General features: G+C 36.1%; 3 protein-coding genes and 1 long non-coding RNA gene across 6 annotated transcripts; 3 read left to right on the top strand and 1 right to left on the bottom strand.

The window, feature by feature from the left end:
• Positions 1–394: 394 nt before the first annotated feature.
• LOC118437382 lies at positions 395–4,845 on the top strand. The gene is made up of 4 exons (XM_035856345.1): positions 395–526; positions 624–695; positions 1,212–1,634; positions 3,501–4,845. Exons 2-4 carry the CDS (start codon positions 636–638, stop codon positions 4,581–4,583), a joined length of 1,566 nt encoding a protein of 521 aa, XP_035712238.1. The 5' UTR covers positions 395–526; positions 624–635; the 3' UTR covers positions 4,584–4,845.
• A 657-nt stretch (positions 4,846–5,502) lies between these two features.
• On the top strand, positions 5,503–7,108 carry LOC118437383. The gene is made up of 3 exons (XR_004836070.1): positions 5,503–5,611; positions 5,709–5,776; positions 6,795–7,108. It is a non-coding gene; the product is annotated as an uncharacterized LOC118437383 (long non-coding RNA).
• A 2,505-nt stretch (positions 7,109–9,613) lies between these two features.
• Positions 9,614–15,565, top strand: LOC118437460. Of its 3 annotated transcripts, none has more exons than XM_035856475.1 (4): positions 9,614–9,952; positions 10,039–10,091; positions 11,692–12,105; positions 14,085–15,565. In XM_035856475.1, exons 2-4 carry the CDS (start codon positions 10,044–10,046, stop codon positions 15,174–15,176), a joined length of 1,554 nt encoding a protein of 517 aa, XP_035712368.1. In that variant the 5' UTR covers positions 9,614–9,952; positions 10,039–10,043; the 3' UTR covers positions 15,177–15,565. The 3 variants fall into 3 exon arrangements, with proteins under 3 accessions (XP_035712368.1, XP_035712367.1, XP_035712369.1); XM_035856474.1 differs by having other exon boundaries at positions 10,036–10,091; XM_035856476.1 differs by lacking the exon at positions 14,085–15,565 and adding an exon at positions 12,197–12,714 and having other exon boundaries at positions 10,036–10,091.
• Positions 15,566–24,388: 8,823 nt separating this feature from the next.
• LOC118437306 lies at positions 24,389–27,477 on the bottom strand. Its single transcript, XM_035856244.1, has 4 exons — positions 27,366–27,477; positions 26,983–27,051; positions 26,300–26,901; positions 24,389–25,824 (listed from the first exon to the last, which is right to left on the bottom strand). Exons 2-4 carry the CDS (start codon positions 27,037–27,039, stop codon positions 25,188–25,190), a joined length of 1,296 nt encoding a protein of 431 aa, XP_035712137.1. The 5' UTR covers positions 27,040–27,051; positions 27,366–27,477; the 3' UTR covers positions 24,389–25,187.
• Positions 27,478–27,753: the final 276 nt, after the last annotated feature.

Genomic DNA, 27,753 nt, shown 5'->3' with positions numbered 1-27,753 from the left:
CTTGAAAAATAAAAGCACTCAAATTTCCATATTAGGTTAACTATACTAAATAAACCCATAGTCACGTTTGCTTGAGGAAGGGTAAAGTTTACTATGGGTTTAGGTTAGTTGACTTAATTCAGAATTCAGAGTGCATTTACTTCTCTAAAGGGTGACATTACATATTAATAGAATCAGAATATGAAGGGTTGAGTGACCCCTGCCTTCGTAAATCTACCGCAACCTTTTTGCATTGTCCTTCAAACAGCATTGTTCACGTGTAGTTTGACAAATAGTATGAATTCTTATTTACAAATTTACTCAAATGCAATCTACCTATTTAACCTTTTTTAAATATGTTAAAGGGCTCTTTTGTTTGAATCCTTAAAATTTTATCAACCCTTTCACACTTTCCTAAAAAACAGACAAGGAGATGCACATGTATTAACGGCGTCAGTGCCAGTTCATCGCAAAACGTTTGCAAGAAATTGCTTGTATCGACGATGGGAATCTGGCAGCAGTAAGAAATACACTACACAAAAAAAACGTATGGAAATAACCGAAAACTATTTAAAAATGCCTACATGCAATGCATATTTTAGGTGAAAATTGATTATTTTTCTACTATTTTTATATTTATGTAGCCAGCAGCAATTATGGAGCTGGGGAACATTCAACACACTAAAACTCCTCACCTGGCGATATCCCTACCCGAGGTTTGTTAAAAAAATTAAATCAATCAAATAACTTTGCTTGAATTGAATTCAAGCAAAGTTATTTGATTGATTTAATTTTTTAATTAAATTAAATTTAAATTTAATTGAATTCAATGAATTCATCCTTTGACTGGTATTAACCAAGTCATCTTCTGGTAGAAATCTTGTACATATGGCCGGGCAGGTATTGATTTCTCGGTATTAATGTTGCTACCACTTGGTATTAAAATTGTATACCGCTCCGTAAATTGACTATGTGTGTGGCAAAACTATGTATGTATATTACTTTTTTTATCCCACTTTGGTAGTGTCATATATCAACACGCCTTGGTATTATTTTAGTACTGAATGGAAACATTTTCCACTAAAAATGGCATTTATTTCCGCACATAACTTACTCGGTTGTAATAAAAGTTTTTAATCTCGAACACCCTGATTTATGCTGACAAATTTTCCCCTACATACAAATCAACCAGATATTCAAATTTATTACATGCTCTCAAATTATTTGTTTAGATTATCAGAAATATTACCGCCTTTCTGCCCATTTCTGACCTGCGCATATGCACTCTACTCAACGCGGGATGGGAGCGTGAAGCCAGACATCATATTCGGGTGCGTTGCAAATTTCGGGGAACTATCCGTTATACCAATTCGTATCAAAGGTATGAACGAGCAATGTCCATTCGATCTGATTTTCTGGAAACTACGCAATTGGATTGGGAATACGATCAAGTTTCGGACGAGTTTCTGCCCCGATTTCGAAGCCTTGCTGAAATAAGTACCGGCAAAGTGAGACACTTAATCGTCAGCTTTTTTCTGAATGGTGGAACACAACCCAAGCAATTTTTTGAAATTATCAAAATGTTTGGAAATCGTTTGACATCTCTGCAACTAAGGTTCTTCACCGCTTACATTCGTTTCTCTACCGAACCACAGGTAATATTTGGCACACACCAATTAAGTAAGTTTTACTAATTCTCGGATTTACTTATTAGTGCTGAGAAATATTTGCTGAAGGGACCGTTTAATGTTATGCTACAGATTTTTCCTTAAAAAATTAGGGTAGAAAATAACGTTTCATTTCAAATGTCAGTTTTACACGAAAAATTTTTTACACGAAATAATTTTCATTTCATTTTAATTTGTACACTAACAAGGGAACCTTAAGTACTGTCACCTCACGATTTCCTTCGGAATAGCCTTAATCGACAGATAATTTAGTGAAACTAAAACTTTGTCATAGAACATGCGGTGCAAAATCGAGTTTTCGCGAAATATTTCGCGAGAACTGCACCAAAACCTGCCATTTGCCCAATGCTTTTAACATAGCCACCAGCCTTTCGAATGATGAAATGAACTTTATAGAATCCCAATAAATTCTATTTGTACCCGTCCGCGTAATTTCAGCCGGATCACGAATATGCAAAAAATGATGCAAAGATTCGCAATTTTTTTGCAAATTGCGAAAATATAAAAATATCCGCAAATTTGAATTTCTTTGTTTTTTTAAATTCAAAAAATTGATCAGTTTAACTGATATAAAATATACTTTTATCATTGCAAAAAATTTGCACAAATTTTCAAAAAATCGAACTTCGCAATTTTTCATGAAGATAAGTTAAATAATCTATTTTTACTTGGTTTTCGTAATTATTTGTGGTATTTATTTTAGCAAGTTGCAAAAACTTAGTGTGTGCAATTTTTTAGTTCAATATGTAGAATTTTTTGCAATGTTAGCATGTTTTAATTGTTCAACAAATTAGCTTTTCCTTTATTCGATCATACCTGCATATATGACAATTCTTAAGTTTCTATAAAAAGCGAAATTTAAAAATTGTAAACTTCATTTTTTTTGCAAATTTTTGTAATTTTTTTTCAATAAGAAAAGTATATTTTATATCAGTTAAACTGATTAAACTGATTTGTTGAATTTAAAAAAGACGAAGAGATTCAAATTTGCGGATATTTTCATATTTTCGCAATTTGCAAAAGATTTGCGAATCTTTGCATCATTTTTTGCATATTCGTGATCCGGCTGAAATTACGCGGACGGGTACAAATATAATTTATTGAGGTTCTATAAAGTTCATTTCATCATTCGAAAGGCTGGTGGCTATGTTAAAAGCATTGGGCAAATGGCAGGTTTTGGTGCAGTTCTCGCGAAATATTTCGCGAAAACGCGATTTTGCACCGCATGTTCTATGACAAAGTTTTAGTTTCACTAAATTATCTGTCGATTAAGGCTATTCCGAAGGAAATCGAGAGGTGACAGTACTTAAGGCTCCCTTGTAAGATTACGTATGTATATATGTATTAGCTGTCACCGAGCGATCACATATTGAGGGTATTCATTTCGAGTTCGCATCGTTAGCAACGTTCGCAAAGAAATAAAGTTCGCAAGTTCGCAAAACAATTTGGCTTGAAAATTTATTTGCGAACTTGCGCATCTCCAAGGCTAGTATTTAGTTCGCAAAATATTTTTCACAAATTTCGCAATGGGAAAAGTCCATAAATCTCCATTAGTTACCAAAGTTTTGCAATTCAAATTTTTGAATTTTTTTGTTTGGTAAATTTCAGATGCAAAATTTCGGTAACTAATGGAAATTAACGTATTTTTCCCATTGCAAAATTCGAGACATTTGAATAAAATTTTACGAACTTTTTCATTTGCGAAGTGTCTTCACTTCGTTGCTTCGCAAAATTTCGAAAAAGTTATATTGCGATGCGAACATGCGAACTCGTAATGAATACCCTCATTGTAACCATCCCGTGATGATTTTTTTCTGTTTTTACCAATTCTAGAATGCAAATATGCTCCCCACTGGGAACCTATCCGCTTTCCTGGCAGACTTCAACCCCGGCGAAGATTTGATATTCCCCTCAATCACAAAACTCTGCTTGGACACGCAAAACATTGCAGACAGCTCTGACATGTATCATGCTCTTGTGGTTAAAATCTCAGGCCTATTCCCTAATGTGACCTGCCTCCAGTACATATCTCCTCGGCGGGAAGGATTTGAATTTGTGTTTCGTCCAGAGGCCCCACCATTTCCGAAACTGAAATCCCTATCCGTCAGAAATCCATGCAAACATCCCGAGGCCGGAAACTTTCTTACTATAATAAAACCTTTAAAGTCCTTCCTTCGTCAAATCAGCCGCCTTGGGTTTTGCATTGACAACTACGCGCCATCTTTTGGGACAAGCCTGCTCCAAATTTTGGCACCCTTTCTGCATCATTTAAACATCGAGATTATGGATAGGGGGGCAGATGAAGGAAACAGCACGGTTCTCCATATCCCAATCATGCCAAGGTTACAGGTGCTCAAAATCTGCCGGCACGCAAACGAATGCACCACTGCGCAGAATAGGTGCGAAGTGCGGGTAAAATTTGAAACGGAAGATCCCGCCGATAAGGTCAAGCTAAACTATGCGAAACAGTTCCCAGTTTTGGCAGTACTTTCAGTTAAATATCCGAATCGTGGGAAAAGAGAGGAGGAGCAGGCTACGTATTTTGAATCGACGGTAGCGTTTTTGTATGATTCTTTCACCCCGGGGGGAAATGGGGTAAGGTGCGAAACGCTGCGTGAATTAAATGTCCCGCTCCCACCGATGGAAATGTTCAGGTTGAGAGGGGTAAAAGCGGATAAAGTGTGTAGTTTCAAAAGCTGTAGATGTTATGGTTGGCAGAGTTCAACGAATTTTTTGGACCGGATTTCTGCAACTTTTCCAAACCTGCGGTACCATGTGTTTGATCAGCTGAGGAGTAAGGTGGTAAAGGGGTGGGTTCAGGTGGGGTTGAATTTGGGCGTGTTGCAGAAATCGGGTAATGGAGAGGGCGAAATTCGAATGGATTTAGGGCGGGGAATCGAAAAGATTGTGGAATGAATTTTGAGATTGGTTATTGACTAGTTTTTTATTGGTTGATTTAATTAATTTTGATTTTAACAGGCCTTTTGAGTTACATATGTATATTTATTTTATGGAGAAATTATGCATAAAGATGTGTCTAAGTAACGATTTTAACCATTTTGATGACTCATGGAAATTTTAGAAATACATATTCCCCAATATTAAAAAAGGTATTTCAAGGTAAACATGTACTTAAGTATGTATGTTATTTATGTATAATTTGGCAACAAAAGCAATAATGCGGGTGTAATGAGTGGAATAAAATAATTTTAACAAATAATGCAGAACTTGGTTCAGTCATATTTATTTATTTGAAAAATTACGCAAAGAAAATATGCAGTTCGGAAATTATCACATTTGAATATTAACTCGCAGCGAAAGAGTTTGTGCTTCACATAGCTCCACAGCATGTCCACACTATTTATCCGTAAATGCTGTGTGGCACTGTGAAGAATAAACTCTTTCGCTGTGAGTGAGAGTACATTCTTAAAAAACAATGTCATCCTTTTGCAAGGAAAACCCAGTCTTTCTATATTTATTTAGTAAATTATATAAAATCCAGAGAAACGCTGACTTGATAAAGGGTAAAGTTTGAATTTTACATAGTTTCCTTAATGCAGAATTCAGAGTGCATTTACTTTTCTAAAGGGTGACATTATTTATAGAATATGAAGGGTTGAATGACCCCTACCTTGGTAAATCTACCACAACCTTTTTGCCCTGTCCTTTAATTTAAAAGTCGTTTTTACATTGTCGTTTAACAAGTAGTACGAATTCTCATTAATAATGTACTCAATTGGAATCTATTGAACCTTTTTACGTAAAAAGGGTTCTTTTGTTGGAATCCTTAAAATTTTCTCAACCCTTTCACACTTTCGTAAAAACCAGTCGAGGAGATGCACATGTATTAACGGGCTTCAGTGCCAGTTAATCGCAAAACGTCTGAAAGAAATTGCGTGTATCGACGACGGGAACCTGGCAGCAGTAGGAAACATACAAAAAAAGTATGGAAATCGCCGACAACTATTTAATAACGTCGAATTCAATCCATATTTTAGGTGAAAATTGATTATTTTTTCTACTATTTTTGTGTTTATGCAGCGATTATGGAGCTGGGGATCATTCAACACCCTATTAAAACTCCTCACCTGGCGATATCCCTACCAAAGGTTTGTTAAGTAAAATCAACTCAATAACGATATTTCTATTCTCTTTTAGGCTGGTATTACATATATGTACAAGTCATCTAGTATGGTCAGTCAGGTATTGATTTCTCAATATCAAAGTTGCTACAGCTTCATATTAAAGTTATAAATTTGCTGCCTAGATAGGTATGTAAATATGTTGTAAAACTTTATTGCCAAGTTATCGCAACTCGGTATTATTTACTTACCAATACCACTTTGGTAGAGTGATACATACATACCATAAAACCTCTATTTATAGCTGGGGCTAAAATTCAAAACTGAGGGTCACGGACCCGGCTATAATTAGAGACCCGGCTAAATTTTGTTCCGTCCAAAATTTTAAATGTTACTAAATCACGCATAATTCATGTTCCCTCAATTTGAGTTTTCTAATTTAGCAAGATATGCCATCAGTAACCCAGTAACTTTAAATCTACATCTTTGAACGAGGTTTAGCAGTTTTTTTTTTAATTTTCTCTCATGATTACATCCATTAATAACTTGAAATTAATAGGTCAAAATTAGTAGGTCAAATTATTCGTTGATTAGCATAATGTGCAACATTTTTCTTGAATGAGCTATGAACGTGGAAACAGCGGACAAGAAGGCCATAATTAGAGACCCGGCTATAATTGGAGACCCGGCTAAAATTTTAAAATCTTGGTCTCTAGACCCGGCTATATTTGGAGACCGGCTATAATTAGAATAGGGCTATAAATAGAGGTTTTACGGTATATACGTGAATTCCATAGTTGTACTGGATTTCTCTTGTAGTGTAGCGATTTGTCGCAGAATTATCTAAGAAATTTGAATTCTCTACCACAGTGGAAACATTTCGCATAAAAAAGTATATTACATTATTACATACATATGTTCGCACATAGATAAATAAATATTTCGTGCCAGGTTGTTATGCTAAAAAGTTACATGTAGCGAATATGTACTAATCTGTCGCACGACTCGCTGATCACACATTTTCCTTACTAAATTAATTCTGCAGACTATCGCCAAAATTACCGCTTTTCTGCCAATTTCTGACCTGCGCACGTGCACTCAAATCAATGTGGAATGGGAACGTGAAGCAAGACAACATATCCGGGCACGTTGCATATTTCACTTATAGTTATCTGTGGAAGAAATTCTTATGAAAGGTATGAGCAAGTAATGTCCGTCCGATCAAGTTATTTGGAGTCCACACAATTGTATTGGGAATACGATAAAGTACTATCGAACGAGTTTCTACCCCGATTTAGACGTCTTGCTCAAACAAGTACCGGCAACGTGAGACATTTAAGCGTCAATTTTTTTCTAAATGATGGAACACAATCCAAGGAATTTTTGGAAATTATCAAAATATTTGGAACTCGTTTGACATCTCTGAAACTAAGGTTCTTACCAGGTTACAGTCGTCTCTTTCACCAATCGCAGGTAACATTTATCACACTACGATTAAGTTTTACTAATTTGTTCATTTATTACTGGATTTACATATTTGGTGGATTTATTTTTCAATTGTAGTCCAAGGGTGTAACATTGATTCCATGTACAAATGTTATTTGGTCACTTGAACAATTTGTTTGCCGGTAGAAGCAAGTTGTTTCATGTACAAAGTCATTTTTTAAAACCAATTATGGTATTATTAAGTAATTATATTGGTACCAATTAAGGTACCAATACCATTAAAACCAAACCAAATTTTTACAGTGACGAAAATTATTTCAACACGACATAATTTTCAGTTTTATTTCATTTTCATTTTCATTTTTACACGAAAATTAAAATTAATTATATATCTGTCAACAGACGATATATTGCACGTTGCAATTCTAGAGAACAAGATTGCTCCCCACAGGGAATCGATCCGATTTTCTGGCAGACTTCACCCCCGCCGAAGACTTGATATTCCCCTCAATCACAAACCTCTGCTTGGACACGGAAAAAATTACAGACAGCTCTGACACGTATTATGCCCTTGTGGTTAAAATCTCTGGCCTATTCCCTAACGTGACCAGCCTCCAGTACATATCTCCTTATCGGGAAGGATTTGAATTCTTGTTTTGTTCGGAGGCCCCACCATTTCCGAAGCTGACATCACTATCCGTCAGAAAGTCATACCTGCATCTGGACGCGGGTGGCGGTCTCACTTTAATGACGAAACAACCATTAGAGTCCTTCCTTCGCCAAATCAGCCGCCTTGAGTTTTGCATTTACAACTACGTGCCATCTTTTGGGACAAGCCTGCTCAACATTTTGGCCCCCTTTTTGCAACATTTGAACATCAAGATTACAGATTGGGGGTCATATGATCAAGCACCCCGCACGGTTCTCCATATCCCAATCATGCCAAGGTTACAGGTGCTCAAAATCTGCCGGCACGCAAACGAATGCACCACTGCTAAGAAAAGGTGTGAAGTGCGGGTAAAATTCGAAACTGAGGATCCCGCCAATAAAGTCATGCTAAACTATGCGAAACAGTTCCCAGTTTTGGCAGTACTTTCGGTTAAATACCCGAACCGTGAGGAGACAGAGGAAGAGCGGGCTATGCATTTTGAATCTACGGTAAAATTTTTGTATGATTCTTTTACCCCGGGGGGAGATGGGGTAAGGTGTGAAACGTTGCGTGACTTGGATGTCCCGCTGCCCCCGATGGAAATGTTTAGGTTGAGAGGGTTGCATTTGGAAAGTATTTGCAGTAAAAGTATCTGTAAATGTTATGGGTGGCAGAGTTCGACCAATTTTTTGGACCGGATTTCTGAAACGTTTCCAAATTTGCGGTATCATGTGTTTGATGAAATTAGGAGTAAGGTGGTAAAGGGGTGGATTCAGGTGGGGTTGGATTTGGGCTTGTTGCAGAAATCGGGTAATGTTGAAGGTGAAATTAGGCTAGATTTTGGGAGATAAATCGAAAAAATAGTGCTATAGAGTTTGCGATTGTTTGTTTATTGTTTTTTTTATTTATTCATATTAGTTGAAAATAGTTCTTAATTTGTTCATGCTATTGGCTGAAAATCCCAATGAGTTATGTACATATAAACAATAACTAGTAAAATACTGTACATACATCTCTGCGAATACAATCTATACTACAATGAATAAAGATGTATCTGATAATTAGTAGAATACAATACTGTTAATTAAAATTGTTTAATTTTTAATGGTGATCAATAGTTTTATAATTTGGCCGGCGACTTAATATACACAGCAAAGTATACTTGTATTTGAAAAATAGCAGAATTAAATTAGTTAACTTAATTAAATTAATTAATTTATCACGTTCGAAGTTAAATTGTTCAAAGTTAGTTTGTCAGTGTAAAGTTTGTAACTGTCTACAGATATTTAGCTAGGCATTAATATTTACTTTTGTGGGTTCGTAAATTTTAGTAGTAACTAAATTCTAAACTTCACACGTTACGAGTACATCAAGTTCTAATCTAAAGGTAATTTGTTCAGTAGCATTACACGTTAATCCAGCGAAATTGATAATTATATTAAATATATGGAAACCTTTAATTTATGAAGTTACACAAATCAACATTAAATGTAAAATTTATGTATCTGGCTGCACTCCTAAAAATTATGTTAGCCTTTCTGGCAGAAAATAAATATATTCTGCCATCAATACGTTCAATTTTGATGACTTACATATCTTCAATGTTTGCATACATTATGTATGCAAACTCTACATATGTATGTATGATACATATGTATAGTATGTATTAAGGATTAGTATATATATTTCACTTAATTTAGAATTCAGGTTGAACTTAAATAATTTTCAAAAGGGTAATTTTTAATAGTGGACATACATATTAACATGAAATGAGATGAATCGACCCCTGCCTTGCTAAATATACCTCAGCCTTTAAGGATTATCCGTTAAACGACAAGGGTTCAGTATCGCTCAATACATATTTACATACATTTAATAAGAAATCCAATTGCTATCCTGCACTCCAATAGAATGAATTCAACCTTTTTTGAAAAGGTCCTTTGTTTGAAGCCCGGAATTTCTTCAACCCTTTCACACTGTGAGTGAAAAGCAGGCCAATAAATACTTGTACTTCAGTAGTAGTACATCTACGTCCAACGTTCTAGCAACTAATTGCAAGTTTTGACGGAGGAAATCTAGCTTAGAAAGCATATTTACACGTACTGAAGGTATGGCAATTAACGACAAATATTTTAAAGCGTCGCCAAAATTGTGCTTTAAATTAAAATTGATTACTATTGTTTTAATGTAGCAGCAATTATGGCAGTGGACGACAATCCTCCTCAACTGGTTACATCTCTACCCGAGGTTTGTTAACTAAATAACCTGATTTTAATTAGCCTCAGATTTTTATAAATAGTATCACCATGCACTTGTACATCGCTGCAAATTTAATATAAACAGCTATACAGGTATTGATTTCTCGGTATTAAAGTTGACACAACTTGGAACTAAAATTATATGTACGGCTTAGTAAAAATTTGTTACTGGTATGATAAAACTTTCATGTGGCGTTATTTTAATACATACCAGATTTCTAAGAGTGTAGCGATTTGTCACTGTATGAAGAGATTAGCGTCGTATTAAATTCAAATTTGCAACATCGAGATGGAAACATAGGGCTCTCGCCATGGGAAGTTGATCACTAGGAATTTGAAGTACAAATAGTCAAAAAACGATTTCAAAAATCTCAAATTTGTGTAGAATATTATAAATATATCTGACTACCCAGATCCGCGAACAAAGAAAAGTTAAGTATATTATCCATGTCCTATTAACACTATCAGAATTTTCAAAAAACGATTCAATCGTTTTTAACTTTTGAGGTGTCGATACGATGGATTCTTCAAATAGTGGTTATTTAAAGTTCACATTTTCGGATTCTCCATACGTTTTTATGTATGTTTCAATTTTTTCACGGCCACAACCTTCTCCGATAAAATATGGTCAGGCCTTCTTCGAGTCTTTCTCGCTCAGATTTTGGTACTTACAAAAAGTTTGTTTCTCAACTTCTTGGATTTGAAATCGTGTACGAAATTTATTTTCCAATGAAAACTTATGAAATTTTTGTGGCATGGGGTTAGATATATTTGGCATATTCCAAGACAATTTCAGAATTCGAAACCTATTTTTCGACTGCTCCGCTACGAAACTACCAAGTGATCAACATCCCATGGCGAAAGCCCTAAGTATTCCCCGAAAAACTGGTATTTATTTTTGCACAGAACTGTTTTACTAGAAGGTTATAAATAGTGTCGCACACCCCGATTTATATACCTACTAGTGTAGAAGCCCGTCAATCGACGTGAAAAATAGGCCCCTCGATAAGCCCGTTACCCCAACATTAGTGAAGTTAGCCTCTCCTGTTGTCTCTGCAGGGTGGAGAGAGAAAAGGAGAGGCTAACTCCTCAACTAACAATGGAGGTCTCCCAACGTATGCGCACAGATTTGGACCAAACTGGCGTCAATCTATCACAAATATAATTAGGATGAAATTTGCAAATGGAACTATCTGCCAATGCGCAGGTTTGGCGGAGATATTTGCATAAAAGGGGGGAGAAAACGCAGCCCCAAGGCTGGCAAATTTTTAATTTTCCAAATTTGCTAGGCATTTTTCCTGCTTCGGATGCAAATATCTCCGCCAAACCTGCGCATTGGCAGATAGTTCCATTTGCAAATTTCATCCTAATTATATTTGTGATAGATTGACGCCAGTTTGGTCCAAATCTGTGCGCATACGTTGGGAGACCTCCATTGTAAGCCACCGACCCAGCCAGCCAGCCAGCAGCGATACGCTCGCCTGCTTTATATAAATAGCTTAGATATACGTATACTGACAAATCTGTCCTTTCCCACTGACTGGCCGTTCATATTTAAATACCTACATCCTCGCAAATTGTTTGCTCAGATTATCGGAAAAATTACCTCCTTTCTTCCCATCTCTGACTTGCTCACGTGCACTAAAGTCAATGCGGGATGGGAGCGGGAAGCAAGAAATCATATCCGGGCGCGTTCCGTGTTTAGTGGGCGTTTTTTAGGCTACTATGAAAGCTATGGAGAAGTAATGTCCGTCCGAACGAGCTACTACGAGACGATGCGAATAAATTGGGAATACAACCAGGAACTGGACGACTTTCTCCCCAGGTTCAAAAATCTTGCTGAGCAATGTACCGGCAAAGTGAGACATTTAACTCTGAGCGTTTTCCTGGATGGTGGAAAACGGCCGATGGAATTTTTTAGAATTATCAAGCTCTTCGGAAATCATTTGACGTCTCTACAGTTTACCTTCTTCACCAAGTTGGATGTGTTCTATGATCGGCAGGTACGGTTTCTCATACAGCAAATAAATTTTACTAATTTGAGGATTTATTAAAGTACTGAGGTAGCGGTTAATGTGGCACAATTTACTTCAGAAATGCTTAAAACAGCTGTGGAGTAAGAATTATTCGATTCAACAACGAGAACCACCACTAACTTTGGAACCAAGTATTTTAAAATGTTGTTATGGTCAGTGTGTGATGATGAAAGCAAATTTTTTGGCGGAGTAATTACCCTGGGGGGCCTTATGGACTTGTAACATTTGTACGGTATCCGGTTCTTGCGTGGACAATTCAAACGTGTACAGGAGTAAGACTGGACAGGCGAAAACATGGACGTAAATTTAGCGTACAATAAAAAGTGTACAACCTAAATGTGTACAAGGGCAAAACCTCGAACTTTTTGACACATATTATATTATTTATCATAAATAGGTACATAATTATTCATTTTTCAATCGCGAGATTTACATTGGGTATGCGTTTGAGTTACTAAAATCGAAATAAAAATGTACAGAATAGCGAAATTAATAATAATTTTAGAAATTTTTTTTCGAAGTTCAAATTTGATTTTTGATTTATTTATTTCAATGAGACACCCCAATGCTGGGTTATTACGCCTCAAGGTAAAAAATTTGTCATTACAATAGATTTAAGAAAATAAATAATACAATTTATCAAAGTGCATCATGATCGTCTAAAATATCAAATAATTCCACCATTCTCTCGGTACATTGTTCATGAACAAGCTCACATTTAACTAGTCGTTTAAATTCAATTATACTTAGATTTCTTAACTTTTCAGTGATTCGTACCGGTAAATTCAGTACCGTTTTTGACGCCCTATATTGAAATGACTTTCTCATTAATCCATTACATATAATGTTAGGCTCAGAATACGTTACAGTTCTTGTTGCCCTTACTATTCTTTTCTCTTGACAAATATAGTCCCGGAAAATTTTAGCTTTTGACATTATATTACCTTAATAAACTCATTTCATGGTATGAAACATTATGATAAACTTTTAGCTTATCATAAAGATCTATTAAGGGGAAATTTTCATAAGTCGGCAAAATTAACAAATACATTAATTATTGTACTTCATACAGTGTGCATTATATAATTGACACATTTTGTAGAAACCTTAAATAAATAAATGCAGATTTGATTTGATTTGTAAAACCTGAAATTTCTGGAAGACATCAAAAGGGTGGAGGTATTTGGGTAAGGAATGCAAAAAAAATATTTTGTATTTCTATCCATCCGTTCCTGAAAAATTCGCTTTCCTATGTACAAATGTTATAAGTCCATAAGGCCTCCTAGGTTAACTACTCCGCCAAAAAATTTGCTTTCATCATCACACACTGACCATAGAAACATTTTAAAATATGTATTTGATTCCAAATTCTAAAGTTAGTTGTGGATCTCGTTGTTGAATCGAATAATTCTTACTGTGTCGAAAATTTAGCTCTTTCAGTTTTTGCACAAGATACAGGATTATGTACGCGTTTAAAGTTAGGCAATATTTTACACGAGCACCAATAATCAAGCAGCACCGCTGCATGATTATTTGTGCTAAAAACTTATATTATGGAGTGTCCGCATATTGTAAGTGTCAAGCTAGTGTCGACCTTCAAAAAATGATTGGACGAATCAAATGTAATGAAACTTTTGTGCAATACTAAAAATGAGTATACCAAAGGTTTTTAGTCCTTCAATGATCCAAATATACATTCCCTACCTTTTGAGCAAACATTTTGTCGAGCTCCTCTCATGCTTTTTAAGTACATATCCAAAATTAATTTCTAACTGGTTGAACAAATAGGACGAAACTTGACACTTCCAATATGCGAACACTTTTTACTGCAAGCAGTAATATAAGTTTGTTTAATTTGCTGTCTGCAAATATGGTCAACAAGCAATCCAATAATGTTAGAACCATCCCGTGATAATATATCTCGTGTCTCTTTTTACCCACTTTAGAATACATACGATACTGAGGATGCATCCGCTTTTCTGGCAGACTTCAACCCCGGCAAAGATTTGATTTTCCCCTTCATCACAAAACTCTCCTTGTACACATTTAATATTGCAAACACTGCGATACATCCCATAATTTTGGCTAAAATTGCACCCCTATTCCCCGCCGTGACCCACATCGGGTTTTCATTCCCGCGGTTGGAAGTATTTGAATTTTTGTTTCGTACAAACCCCACGCTATTTCCTAAGTTGACATCTTTAGCCGACAAAAATCCATACAAATGTCCCGACGTGGTGGATGATCGAGCATTTATGACGAATCAGCTATCATGGTACTTTTCTCCGCAAATCAGCCGCCTTGAGTTTGACATGTCCAACCATGAGCCAACTTGTGGGACAAGTTTGATGAAAATTTTTGCACCTTTGTTGCAACGTTTGCACATCGAAATTTCCAATCAGCGGATTGGGCAGCAAGAAAACAGCACTGTTCTCTACGTGCCAATCATGCCAAGGCTGCAGGTTTTCAAAATCAGACGATACGCATTTGGGTGCTCTACTGAATTCAACAGGTGCGAGGTTGGGGTAAAATTCGAAACTGAGGATCCCGCCAATAACGTTATGCTAAACTATGCGAAACAGTTCCCAGTTTTGGCAGTACTTTCGGTTAAATACCTGAATCGTAAGGACGAGGACACAGAGGTAGAGCGGGCTATGCATTTTGAATCTACGGTAAAATTTTTGTATGATTCTTTTACCCCTGGGGGAGATGGGGTAAGGTGCGAAACGCTGCGTGACTTGGATGTCCCGCTGCCCCCGATGGAAATGTTCAGGTTGAGAGGTGTAAAAGCTGAGAATATTTGCCAAAATAGGATCTGTAAGTGTTATGGGTGGCAGAGTTCGACCAAATTTTTGGACCGGATTTCTGGAACTTTTCCAAATTTGCGGTATCATGTGTTTGATGAAATTAGGAGTAAGGTGGTAAAGGGGTGGATTCAGGTGGGGTTGGATTTGGGCGTGTTGAAGAAACCGGGTAATGGAGAGGGTGAAATTCGGCTAAATATTGGGGGAGTGAGAAAGTGGTTGAATGAGTTTTGAGATGGATTCTTTGTAACTGTTGCTTATTTCAATCAATCAATCAATTTATTAAATGACACATGGCCTGTGGCCCTCATCATACATAGAAACTGTTGCTTATTTAGTGGTTGATATCCTTAATTCGTATTTGAAATGGACGAAAATCTTTTGAATTATGTATGTATATAATATGTAAGTTTGTGCTAAAATCCTGCGTATTTTTATGCACATGTTAGTATGCATAAGTAACAATTTAACAAAAATTTTAAGAATATTAGAATTGGCCAATATTAAAAAAAACAGTTATTGAACTTAATTGCGAACACATGTTATCGATAAATGACCATGAGTACTAAAACAATTATTTGGGAGTAATGGGTACAATTAAATAATTTTAATAAATAATGAAGTTTGATCATACATAATTGTTTAAAAAATTGTGTAAATAAATTATCTATGTATATAAATACGTACATGTGTACATACTTTCAGAAATTATATTAAGTAAACTGAACTATGTTCAGAGTAACGATGACTTGATAAAATATAAAGTTTGCTGTGGATTTATAGCTTACTTAATGTACTTAGAGGGGACTTTCGTAAACTTCGTAACGACAATTTGTGGTCTTTCGGGTACTCAGCCACCCCCATTAGTGTGTCACATAGGCACGATATCACTTACCTCGCCTTATATTACGAAGTTTACGAACGTCCCAAGAATTGAAAATCCATTTGGTTTTCATAAGTGTACATATCATTATTTTTAAGAGTGTACATTTACTAAAATGAGAGTTTTAAGGATTATGTAGATAACTCGTAGGTACTTTTCCTAAGTCACCGCAACCTTAATACATTGTCGTTGCCTCACAAATACTTAACCATCCAACCCCATTTTTACCAATCCTGCATTCCATGGAATTTAACCTTTTTGAAAAGGATCGCATGTATGTTTGAACCTTGGAAGTTTTCAAACCCTTTCAACCCTTTCACACTTTGGGAAAAGACGGACGATGACACTGTGTTAGCCTCATTTTCATTTCATTTTCAAACGTGGAATTAAATGCACACGGTGGAAATTTGACATACGAACAAGGTAGGTATGGAGAAATATTTTATAATGTAGCAACAATTTAAGGTAGAGATTGAATATTCTAACGATGTATTTATTGACGTCTTTAGAAACAATGATGGACAGCATTCCTCCTCACCTGGTCACATCACTTCCTGAGGTTTGATATGTCAAATTTAGTCAAATTATCTCTACACTCTTAGAAATTCATTGTTCAAATAATACTAAGTCGTATTAATATCTGACTCTACCAAAGTGGTACTAATAAGTAATATCGTGTAGTAATACATATCTTGAAATTAGAGTTTCGTCATATCGGAAACAAATTCTTACGGACCGGTATAATTTTAATATTTAATGAGCGGGAGCAAGGTTGAAACGGAGAAATAAATACCTGTCTGATTATACCAGATTTCTAAGAGTGTGCTCGCCAATAGAGTTGAGTCGTGTTAGACACTTGAAAATTTGATCCGAAAGACGTAAAATTTATTTCTAAACCCGTTCCGCCCGAAACCGATAGTGTTACGGGCGAGTCGGGTTTTTGTCGGGTTGACCCGTCACCCGACTCACATCTAAATACCCGCTGATCATATTAATTTACGCAAATTATTTCTGCAGATTATCCGAAATGTTACCGCCTTCCTACCAATTTCTGACCTGCTCACGTACACTCAAGTCAACTCGGGATGGGAGCAGGAAGCGAGAAATCATATCCGGGCCAGATCCGTATTTCACGGACTATTTAACACTTCTTACGAAAAATATGAACAAGCAATGTCCATCCGCTCAAACTATCACGAAAGCGCAATATTAAAATGGAACTACTATCAAGGACTGGCCGACTTTCTCCCCAGATTTAAAAATCTAGCTGAAAAGAGTAGGTGCAAAGTGAGACATTTAACTGTCAGCTTTTTCGTGGGTGGAGGAACACAATCGGTGGAATTGTTGGGACTCATTAAACTATTCGGAAATCGATTGACATCTTTGGAACTTACCTTCTTCACGGATTATAAGCCTTGTCCCTACGAAGTTCAGGTAACTATGTATAATTCTTGTATTTATACATATATTTTTTACCGTGGGCACGCAAACCCTATTCACCCAAGATTATTAAGTAGCTTCAGCTACTTTATGTGAAGACTTTGTCTGTCTGTCTGTCTGTTTGTCTGTCTGTCACCAGGATATCAGGAGAACGGATCGAGATAATCGAAATCGGTTTTCGCCATCATACATAGGACCCCAGGGGGAGGATCCTATCAACTTTTGGGGGCAACCGGACCACACCCCCTTTGGCGACAGGGGGTGTGGTCGGGGCAAAATGAGATTTTTAGTGCAATTTAATCTATAGGTGAAATATCGAGATTGCCGCTGGATTAGGGGTGGGGCAAAGCAATAATTTTATATATATACCAATCATGTCAAGGTTACAAGTTTTCAAAATTAGCCGGTCGGTACAGCTGACTGAGTGCGTGCTGGGGCTAAAATTTGAAACCGAGGATCCCGCCAATAAGGTCAAGCTAAACTATGCCAAACAGTTCCCAGTCTTGGTGGCACTTTCGGTTAAATATACAAATCGCGGGGAAGGTAAGGAAGAGCGGGTGGGGTATTTCAAATCTACGGTACAGTTTTTGTATGATTCTTTTACCCCTGGAGGAAATATGGGGATATGTGAAACGCTGCGTGACTTAGATGTCCCGCTCCCACCGATGGAAATGTTCCGGTTGGTATGGTCACATTGGGACGTTTTAAGTTGGGAGTCGTATTCAGGTCAGTATAAATGCTACGGGTGGCAGTATTCCATGAAATATTTGGACCGGATTACCGCAACATTTCCGAATTTGCGGTACCATGTCTTTTATCAGATTAGGAGTTGGGTAGCAAAGCGGTGGGTTCAGGTAGGGTTGGATTTGGGCTTTTTGCCCAAGCAGAGTAATGAAGAAAATGAGATAAATAAAGCTTGATTTAGGGTGGGGAATTTAGGAAATTATTTAGATTTCAAATATTTATGAAGTTGAAATTTTGTAGTATACTACAAAATTTATATATAAATTTCTAATTTTTAGATTATTTTTTTATCAGTTTTTTTTTTACATATTTATTCACGCGTTTATTAGCCAACATTTTTGAATTTGAATTAATTGATCGACAAATTGCATTGTGTATTTATGCAGATATAATTTATTCACAACGATTTTACCCGTTTTTTAAAGAATTAGGAAAATTAAAAAACAACCATATTTTGATCGAGTTTCCAAGAAACTGTGTTAATGGTTAATTTATGACTAGTTTAACAAAGCAGGTATTTGGATAATAATTCGTAGAATAAAATAATTTTGGGTGTGTAATTATTTTAGTGCAAAAACATTGTTATAATAAATTAGAAATTCGTTAGAAATTCTGTAAGCAGTAATTAGTTAGTCAAAAAATTTTCAGGTTTGACTTGTATCTAATATGTAATTGTACTATCATATGTACATACAAATAACTTCACATTTAAACAAATAAAATTTATAAGAAAATGTATGTATTATTGAATTTATATTGAAACAGATTGCTAATCTGTTTACATGTGTATGGTTATTTTCGTAGAAGCATTTGAGCTCACATATTACAGCTAGAATATGAAACCAGTTTACGAAGCGATTGATCCTTTGAAGCTTAATATTTTATCAAGTCCAGCATAAACTTGTTCTCCGCTTTAGGAAAATAAGCACATTTCGAATTCTATACGTTTATACTTTGTGACTCATCCTTTCCTAAAAGCATATCGAAATCCTTCTTCAAAACCAGGAAATCATATTTTTACTAAACTCGAACTGACTTCCTTTACAGAAGAGGTTATAAAAAAATTCAAATTTCAGATTTGTCAAGTGAATAAAAACGTGATGGTTTTTAAGACTTGTGACGTTACCAGCGATGAGTCGTCGAGTCCTACATACATACATACACACATAGATTTAATAAACATCAAAGGCTAAATCCAGAGTCACTTGAGGTTTACAAAAGTTAAGTTTACACTGGATTTAGTATAATCTACTTAATATAGAATTCTGAGGTCATTTATTTTCTTGTCCGAAGGTTTAAATTATTTTTACTTAGGACTTTATGATGAAATGAGAATATGATGGATTAGACGATCCCAGCCTTGTTTACTCTAAAGCAACATTGATGCCTTGTCCCTTACATCACATGGTTTCATTATAAGTTAATAATAAGTAAGGTCGTTGGCTCCGTATTTATCAATCTTGGACTCAAACAAAATCTAATCTGTTTAACAAGGTTATTCTACTTGAACCCTGGAAATTTTCCAAGCCTTTCTCACTTGTGTAAAGATAAGGCGATGAAATACTTTTAACTTCAGTAGCAGTTCATTACCCAAAGTCCAAACAACTAATTATTTTACGCCTGAAATCTGACTGAGGAAAGATAAGCAGACTTACATAAGGTAAGTATATGCATAAATATGTAAGAAATTATCTAGGGTGCCTAAAATCAGAAGATTTTTAAAACTGGTTTTCGATTAGTCTGATTTTGGAAAAAATTGAGATACATACGTATCGGTTTTAGATTCTGTGCAAAACCGGTTTTTGTGAAAATTAGAAGTTTCCAAATTCGTAGTAAGAATAAATTTAATACGAAATTAAGATTGAGTATACACTTGGTAAAAACTGATTATTTTTGTTACAACGTATTATTTACGTAATATTTATGTAACGTAATATCTATGTACTTTTTTGTAGCAACCATGGAACTTGGGAGCATTCAACACCCCAAAACCCCTCACCTGGCCACATCTCTTCCAGAGGTTTGCTAATCTTAAGTTCCTAAGTAAAGTTGTGAAGGGGTGGATTCAAGTGGGGTTGAATTTGAGCGTTTTGCTGAAATCGGGAATAGGAGAGGGTGAAATTCGGGTAGATTTAGGGCGGAGAATAGAGAAAGTGGTTGAATGAGTTTTGAGATGGTTTCTTATGCAACTGTTGCTTATTTATTAGTTGATATCCTCAATTCGTATTTGAAACGAATGAAAATATTTTGAATTATGTACATACATATAATTATTTTGTGCTAAAATTATACATATTTTTATGTATAAGTAACATGCATAATTATGCATAATTAACGATTTTAACATCTTTTTTAATCTATCCAAATTTTAAAAATATTACAATCTGCCAATATTAAAAAAACAATTATTGTATTTCATTTGCGAACATATTTGATAACTTAGTAACAAAGATACTGATTTCGGAACAATGAGTACAATAAAATAATTTTAATAAATAATGAAGTAATTTGATCATCCATGTTTATTTGAAAAATTGCATAAATTAATAAACTATACGAGTAGTTTCTGAAATTATCGCATTTGAATTTTAATTCTGTACACTTTTAAAAACTGTCTCAAGCTGACACTGCGTCAACCTTTTGGAATATAAACGCACTCTGAATTCTATATTAAGCACACTAAAATCAGAGTAACATTGACTTAATAAAATGTAACGTTTGCTCTGGATTTTGTTTACTTAATGTAGTGAGGACTTTCGTAAACATCGTAACCAATTTTTGGCCTTTTGGCCAAACCCATCCTCCCCTTTAACAAGTGCGCGGTGTCATTCAGCCTTGACCACTCACCCACCTCTCTTTGCATTACGAAGTTTACGAACGTCCCTAGAATTGAGAATCCATTTACTTTTCATCAGTGTATCATTATTTGTAAGGGTGTATATACATACATATACTAAATTGAAAGTTTGAAGGATTTTGCAGACAACTCGTACCTACTCTTAATAAACGTAACCCTAACGTACCCCACGTAGTGGTTCTGTAAGATTTCGACTCACAGTAGCACTTTTTTCAAGCTACACCGGGATTATCTAAGGAAATTTTTATATCAAAAAATCAAGCCACAAATTAGGAATTGTTTTAGCGCTTATCATTGGGTTTCGGTTAGTGGAAGAAAAAGGGAGGGAAAATTTGCTAAACAATTGAACTTTCTGCCAATATTTTTTTCAGAGGGGCCATTCAACAGAATGCTAAGCACCATTTTATTCCTAATTTTTGGCTCGATTTTTTTTATAGAACTCGTTAAACAATCCCGGTATTGCTTGAAAAAAGGTTCCATTGTGAGTCGAAATCGTACAGCACCACTATGTCGCTGTCACACAAGAATGCTAAAGAAGGCCTATTTTTACCAATCCTTCATTCCCATAAAGTTAAACTTCGTTGGATATGTAGGTTCATTTGTATATTTGAACCCAGGAATTTTCCAAACCCTTTCAACCCTTTCACACTTAAGAAAAAGACGTACGAGGAAATAGTGCTAGCCTCAGTTACAGTTCTTCTTCAGATGTCTAATCAAATGCACACAGAGGAAATTTGGCATACGCAAACTGAAGGTAGGGAAATCAGTGATGAATATTTTACATATAAACCACAATTATGTAAATTACCACAATTTAAGGTGAATAAAGATTATTCTATTGATGTATTTTTTTTACGTCTGTAGCAACAATTATGGACAGCATTCCTGCTCACCTGGCCACATCGCTTCCTGAGGTTTGATAAGTAAAATTTAATCGAATTACCGCTACACTCTTAGAAATTCCTTATTATAATATTACCAACCCGTATTAAAATCTGACTCTACCAAAGTGGTATTAATAAGTAATACCGTGTATTAATATCTGTATCTCGAGGAGAGAGTCTCGACTTTAGAGTTTAGCCATATCGGTAGCATAATCTTACGGGTCAGTATAATTCTAGTACTGGGCGGGAGCAACGTTAAAAAAGAAATAAATTCCTGCCCAACACTCTTAGCAAAGTGGTGAAGTCATATATACACTCCGTGATGGTATTGATTTGGTGATAATTTCTCCCCGGGTTGGTAATAGTTTGATTCCAAGTGGTTAGTTTTCATCACCACAACGGTGTTTTATTCTTCACTATGCGGGGTTGCCCGTTATCACAGCTCCGGTTAAGTCATATATGCACTCCGTTTGGTGATGATTCAATACCATTTTTGCTAAGAGTTAACTCATACCAGAGATTTCTATGAGTGTACTCGCTAAGAGTTGAGTCGAGTCAGAAATTTAAAATGAAAGTGACATTGAATGCGGGACCGTGCCGGCCAGGTTAATTTCTGAATCCTCCCCGCCAGAACCTGGTCGGGTCACGGGCGGGTAGGGTTGTTTATCCTTGACCCGTGACCCGACTCGCATTTATTCACGCAATTTATTTGTTCAGATTATCGGAAAAATTACATCCTTTCTTCCTATTTCCGACCTGCGCACGTGCACTCAACTCAACTCGGGATGGGAGCACGAAGCAAGAATTCACATCCGGGCCCGATCCGTATTTCATGGAACTTTTAACACCTATTATGAACAATATGAACAAGTAATGTCCGTCAGATCAAACTATCACGAAAGCACAATATTAGGTTGGAACTACTACCAAGGACTGGCCGAATTTCTCCCCAGATTTAAAAATCTAGCCGAAAAGAGTCGCGGCAAAGTGAGACATGTAGCTGTCAGCTTTTTCCTGGATGGTGGAACACTGCCGATGGAATTGTTGCAAGTTATCAAACTCTTCGGACATCGATTGACCTCTCTGGAACTTTGCTTCTTCACGGATTATGAACTTTTTTCCTACGAATTACGGGTACGTTATTCTTGTATTTAATAGTCTCCATTCGCGCAGAGGTAAACTTTTACAGAAATTTACAATTTTGAGAAACTACGCCACTGCCAATCTCAAAGTCTCCGTTAGCATTACTTGAGTGAATTTAAGACTGATAGTGGCGTAGTTTCTCGGAAATTTCTGTAAAAGTTCAACTCTAAGGGTATCTCTTTCCTGAAATTCTGAGATGACGGGATGGATAAAATTTACAGGATTTCAATCACTGTTAAAAAATTTAGTTGGCAGCTTACGATCCATTTCATTGCCTGAAAGGTGAAATCCACTTGGAAATCCAGTATTATGCACTGTAATAAACCAAGTGATATTCATATCCGACTTTACCAAAGTGGTATTAAATCCTTGTAATAATAACTAGGTATTACAATTTTAGCACCTCGCTAGCAAATTTTTTAACGGGCCGAACTAATTTTAATATGTACCAAACGGTGGCAACCATAATACAGGAAAATCGATATTTGAGTGACATAGTCATCCAAATATACTAATCGAAATTTTTCAAAATTCTTAAAATAACACCCTCCCGCAGATATTGTAGCCTACAATTTGTAGGGGAGTAGCAATGTATCATATCTTTAACTACTTTATGTACAGGAAGGCACAAGGGTGCCCACTGGGAATCCATCCGCTTTTTTGGCAGACTTCAATCCCGGCCATGATTTGATTTTCCCCTCCGTCACGAAACTCTCGTTGCACATGCACAACATTAGACACTACTCAGAAACGATGCATACCGCAATCCTGGCTAAATTTGTGCCCCTATTCCCTGCCATCACCTGCCTGGAGACCTACTGCCCACCGCGGCAAGGATTAAAATTTCTGTTTCGTACCAGGGTCACTCCGTTTCTGAAGTTGACATCGCTATCGGTTCAAGATCCATGTCGTCATTTCGATGACTTGTGTTTAATGACGCCACAACCCTTTCTCCCGCCACTCCGCCGCCTCGAATTTAACGTGTCCAGCCAGGTCCCAACATTTGGGACAAGGTTGCTCCACATTTTCGCGCCTTTTTTGGAACACGTGAACATCCAGATTGCTAGTGGACGGCATGTAGATCCAAGTAAACCTTTCTGTGCATACCAATCATGTCTAGATTACAGGTTTTCAAGATTAGCCGGTCGATACAACCGACTGATGGCGTCCTGGGGATAAAATTCGCAACTGAAGATCCCACCAACAAGGTCAAGCTAAACTATGCGAAACAGTTCCCAGTCTTGGCTGCAGTCTCGGTTAAGCACGCCAACCGTGGAGAAAGTGAGAAAGAGAGGGGCTTGTATTTTAACTCTACGGTAAAATTTTTGTATAATTCTTTCACCCCGGGAAATAATGTGAAGTGGGAAACGCTACGTGATTTGGATGTCCCGCTCCCGCCGATGGAAATGTTCCGGTTGAGAGGGGATCAATCCCGGGAATTTGTGTGATGATAGGATCTGGAACTGTTATGGGTGGCAGAGTTCGGCCAATTTTTTTAACCGAATTTCCGCAACGTTTCCAAATTTGAGGTACCATGTCTTTGATCAACTTAGGAGGTGGATTGTGGGAATGGATCTGCAGTAGTTGAATAAGGGAGAAATTTAAACACGGCTAGATTTTGAAGGGCATGGAATTGGCGAAATTAGTTACATAAATACATGTTTATGAACTAAAAATGTAATGTTATGAATTTTACGATTCTTGGTTTGAAAATTGGTTGGCAGTAATTTTGGAGTAATGCATAGAATAAAGCAATTTTAATAGTTCCGCGATATGATTTTTTTTAATTGGATAAAGAAATTAGCATTAGCTCGCAAATTGTTTCATTGTAGTTTTAACTGCCGTCAGATACATACACGTGTTATGTATGTATCATTAACATATTAATATCTTAATAATAACAATAATAATATAAGATAATATTAATAAGAAGAAAAAGAAAAATAATATAGTATAATAATCAATGATATCATATTGTAATATTAAATAATATATGTATAATCCTTAACCATTATATACATTAGTGTACATATGTATATAGCTACATAATTTGTAGTACTTAATCTAATTACAAAAAAATTTTAGCAGTAGGATCGGAAATGGATTGAAAATCGTCTTAATAATTATTTATATTAAATGCCCGTGTAAACATTTATAAAAGTATATAACATCACACAATCAACAATATTTTTTTACTGTTAATGCATATGTAGTAAAAACGTGAGCTAACATTTCAATTTAACTTGAAAATTAAAGCTACGTACATACACAATAATTTATCCTTTGAAACCGTACTATTTTCTCAAATCCAGCATAAACTTATTCTCCGCTTTAGGAAACATTTCTAAAGGCCTGGCAAACTTTGCATCAATTTCACTTCCTTTCACATCAAAAATTCTACTCGCTGTGGAAACTCTCTCGTTATAAATTTGATCCTCGGATTGATCTCGGATCTCAAAATGTGTCACACTCCGACAAACGACTTCATTCCGGGTGGGTGGGAACAGCGAATCAAAACACCGGATCCACCCACCCTTCCATTGTTCCACAAAAACTAAATTAATTTCCCTCAATTGCGGAAAATTTGTAGAAACGTTTAACACGGCGGTGTCAAAACGAATGTCAAAATCGTTGTCACTATTTGATATTAAGAGCTTAAGACGTTTCAAGATAGGAAACGTGGGGAGTTTCCAGACACTGCCGGCCGGCAATATGCAGAATGAGCCTAATTCTAAGGTGAGGTATTCTAAAGTGTTACGATGTTTGCAGAGGAGCTCGTGTAAATCGAGGTGAATTCGTAGGTATGGATTATTTTTATTCTCTGTACTTAATTCGTAAATCGAGAGCGTTCTCAGTGGTCGGTTCAACTGGAGGACGGATCGAAGTTCCAGTTCTCCATTTAAGCTTAAAAGGTGCAATTTCGATAGGCGTCTGTAAGGAAGGAAAGGAATTAGGGGTTAATGTCAATGAGGGTTACTACACTCTAAATAAAAGTTATGTGAAAATTACTTAGGGTTGAGCAAAAAAGAGGATGACTATAATTGGGTAAAGTTTATCCAGTTTTGTGTAAAATTTATCCAACAGCTGGATAAATTTTACACGATTGTTGTGTAATTTTTTTCGTACTCAACCCTGAGTAAATTTCTGGGAAGTTTTTTTTAGAGTGTATTCATCACAAGTTTGTACGGTTAGTAACAAGCCAATTGTCTTAAAAACTAGTTTGCACTTTTCTTAGCGTCTCACCTAACAATAATTTTTAAGACTGAGTAATTATCTGATTAAAACGCTTCGTTTGACGGATACATATTTTGTGTTTCCTCATTTTTTTCTACTCACAATTTATACATTGCAGAAATTTTAAAACTTACTCTAGGGTTCTTAGATAAAATAGCAAAGACATACTTACGGTAAACCTTGTTTCTCCAAATGCTTTAATGAACTCGAATTAACAACGGAAAGCTCCTTCACTCCTGGAAGCCCTGTAATCATCCCGATCGTATAATCATCTAAAATATCCAGTCTTTTTACGTGGACGAATTTCTTCCCCCCACAAAATTCCTGACCAGGTACGAACTCGCCCGCGACGTTTCCCATGGAATATTCCACGTCAAATTCTAAATGGGACACACTTTCGGAAACATTGAGGAAAACAGTTTCCATCACTTCATTCTGCCAAGGGAGGTAAACAGCCCCGGAAAATTTTAATCTTCGCACGCACGTGAATTCTTTTAGGAGAGCGATAACTCTCGAAAAGTTGACCTCATCGTATTCCTCGACCTCCCAAGAAACTCCAACGTCGATATGTAAATTGGCCGGATTCCCAAATTTTACCAGGTCTTTGACACATCGTTCATTTCGTTTTACTTCGTTTGGAACGAGGTTGCAGTTTAGGCGAATTATGCTCTCGTTTTTTAGGACGGTGGAGGCCCCATCGTCCCACATTTTGGAGAGGAGGCGACAGTTTTTAATGTCCTTTAGCGGCAGCCATGAACAAATGACGGATACGGCCTGAAATTAAGGGAGTGATAATGATTTTAAAATTATGTGAATGTCTTGCTTGAGTAACAGAGTTTAAGGAGATAAATTTACGTCAACGTTGAGGGTGATTGGGTCAGATAAAGTGATGTCTTCTATATTGAGTGACATGTTGCAGCAAACCTGTGGAATTTTTTGCAAGTTTTGTTTACATGATTTAAGTGGAATTAAGTTAGTATAAAAAATAATTACGCGTATGTATGTATAAAAATTATTCATTTGTGTACATAATGAATATGAATTAAGAAGATACAAAATCCAATTTTGTCTCAAAGGTATTATTTTGACTGTGAAATTTGACAATTTTATACAGAAATCAGTACCCTGCGAATGCTGACACCAAGGGAAGATAATCATTATCCTTAGTTGTGTAAATACATGCAAACAAGTAGATACACATTTTTATTGGAAACAGTACTTTAATAATGCAATCTTACCTAATTTAGTTTATCTTGATAACCGAATAACTGGAAATATGTACATATCGACAAAGGCATTATTATAGGGTATCTTTTGTATTGCAGCAGCGGCGGGAGAAACGGATGGGTCTGCAGAAGTTCAGTTTATTGAAAGCCATTTACTGTTATACACTATTTTGTATGTACGTATGCCGTATAATACGTTATACATATACACAAAATACATACTTATGTATTTAGGTATATATGGAGACCCTTCCTTCCTTTTCCATCCTTTTACTCTGACACATAAATCAGGCAGAAACGTGACATATTTACAATGCAAAGAACAGCAATAAACATACCAGGATGTATATACATATGAGCAAGGTATATAAATATAAATTGAGGTACAACTTCTTCCAAC

This window comes from Folsomia candida, unplaced genomic scaffold (genome assembly GCF_002217175.1).
Source record: "Folsomia candida strain VU population unplaced genomic scaffold, ASM221717v1 Fcan01_Sc013, whole genome shotgun sequence".
NCBI classification, from domain to species: Eukaryota; Metazoa; Arthropoda; class Collembola; order Entomobryomorpha; family Isotomidae; genus Folsomia; species Folsomia candida.
The sequence above is the reverse complement of the archived record's forward strand: the minus strand, read 5'-3'. Positions and strand labels throughout refer to the sequence as shown.